This window comes from Buceros rhinoceros, unplaced genomic scaffold (assembly GCF_000710305.1).
Source record: "Buceros rhinoceros silvestris isolate BGI_N320 unplaced genomic scaffold, ASM71030v1 scaffold5226, whole genome shotgun sequence".
Taxonomy (NCBI): domain Eukaryota; kingdom Metazoa; phylum Chordata; class Aves; order Bucerotiformes; family Bucerotidae; genus Buceros; species Buceros rhinoceros.
The window spans coordinates 7,150-9,169 of record NW_010415664.1 but is presented as its reverse complement, the minus strand read 5'-3'; the positions used below and the strand labels follow the sequence as shown (position 1 = coordinate 9,169).

At 42.6% G+C, this 2,020-nt stretch overlaps 1 protein-coding gene across 1 annotated transcript in view; it reads right to left on the bottom strand.

Moving 5' to 3' along the window:
* Window positions 1-2,020, bottom strand: part of DCP2 (decapping mRNA 2) — an 18,283-nt gene that overhangs the window by 11,948 nt on the left and 4,315 nt on the right. Inside the window, exon 2 of the mRNA XM_010137484.1 lies at window positions 570-725. Coding sequence (XP_010135786.1) covers window positions 570-624 — 55 coding nt within the window. The 5' untranslated portion in view covers window positions 625-725. The remainder of the gene's footprint in view (window positions 1-569; window positions 726-2,020) is intronic.

The window sequence follows — 2,020 nt, the reverse complement described above, 5'->3', positions numbered from 1 at the left end:
GCTTCCCCCCACCTCCCCTGCCACTCTTCCCCCTCTCTTTGTGCTGCCTTCTCCTCCTCCCCCTAATGTCATGTGTACTGCAGGCACAGCAAAAAACAGGTTGCAGGCAGTCCGCCTTCTGCCTCCCTTGAGAGACATGAGTTGTCCCCGTGCAGAGCTATCCAGTAGAGAGCTGGCCATAGAGAGTTGGCCCATTCTGGGGGAATACGTAACACCTTCAGCTTTATGTCACTGTTTACTTGAAAAGGGATCAAATTAAGGAGATGAAACACCCTGAAGAGCTTCAACAGCTCATCTCCAAAATCTGACTAGTCTGCTGGGGTACATCCACGAGGAAAAATCCTCAAAGATCAGAAATCACCTGTTTTCAATAATTCTTTAGCAGTCCGAAAAGCAACTCTTTTGAGGATACCACAAAACTATGAAAGCAATGATCAGATAAAAATCATATACTAGCAATACCAGCTTTTAACTACTAACACATGAACTGACATTTTCCCACTGCAAGAATAAATTTTGTAAACAATATTCAGTGATACAGAAAACAATCACAGTAATGAAAAGGATATCAGCTTTAGCAAAGTCTCTTATCCCACACTGAGGTAATCCTGGTGTGTTTTGCATGTAGAAATCCAAGTAAAACCAATGGGCAAGTTCAATCTGGAAACACACTCTGATAGCGTTGTCTCTCTCTTCACTTGGAATATGCAAAATAAATCGGCTGCCAGGGAAGAAAGAAGAGCAAGATTAGACAAATCTATCGATTTAAATAAATCTAACAAAAATGCCTTGAAACATGAATCAATTCCTGATCAATCAGCACAGAGAAACAGGTCATCAGATGTTCCTGATGGTCTGGACAGTAAAAGGTTTTCACATCAAATTAAAACACAACTTTTAAGTCAAGAGAGAGAATGGACCATGTTTTTTCAACAGAATTCCATTCCAATAAACTAAGTAAACTGTTGTGAAAACAGGGAGCGCAAGGACATCCTACTCAAACGGCTAAACTACAAAAATGAACACATTTTCACATGTCCAGTAAAGAACATCTGCAGGCTCTGGTAATAGATGTTGACCCATCTTCTTCTGGACACAAGTTAAACACAGCTATGTATTTTCACTTAGAAACACAAATTTCTGTAGATTTTTTTACAAATTTTCTGAGATTTGAAAATTCAATATGACTCCATTAATTTTCTCAGTCTGAAATAGAACATGGACAATTTGGTTTATTTTTCAAGTCTGCTTTATGCTTAAGCTCCGACACTGGCACACAAATATAGAGTCCTAGACGCATACATGTAAGCAGCACTGTGTGGTACCTTGATTTACTTAAGCGTAAGACAATTTATTTGTATGATTGAGAACACCACAATTTTATTTTTAGAAACGTAATGTCATCCACCCCATTGAACTTAAACCATTTGACTGAGATCTTCTACTTTCAGCTCCTGAGTAATCACCAGTTAAATTCCAAAAGCACATAGTATCATTGCCAGAACCAGAAACACCTAATGCATGTTTACTTGAAATCTGACAAGTACAAATTGCTCAGGGATGTCAAAAACAGTTGCCTCTCCCAGCCACTGTTACCAAGAATGGCCTCCTGCCTAGCCATTAGAGCCCTGCCCCGGTCTCTGCCCAGGGAGAGGGTCACAGCTGCCTCTTTCCTTCTGTCAGGTTCAGCCAGTAGAAAAGCCCAGCACACATTCCAGAGACACACGCAGACCACTAACACAGCTGGTTACACAGGCTGCCACAGACAAGGTGCTGCCTCCAACAGCACCTACAAAATGGACCCTCACAAAACACAAGCACAGAGAGCCAAGTCCCCATTTTTTTAGTTGGCAGAGGCAGGTTGCTAGTGTAGGCACGCTCTTGACGCTCTCCAGACTCACATGCACATTCACAGGTTCCCCAAGTACCAGCACAGCTCCCTCTGTCCACCCAATACCTCTGGCCCCGATCTCAGGCCCTCATACCCACCACCCAGGTACCCGCCTCTATGGCTGGGGCA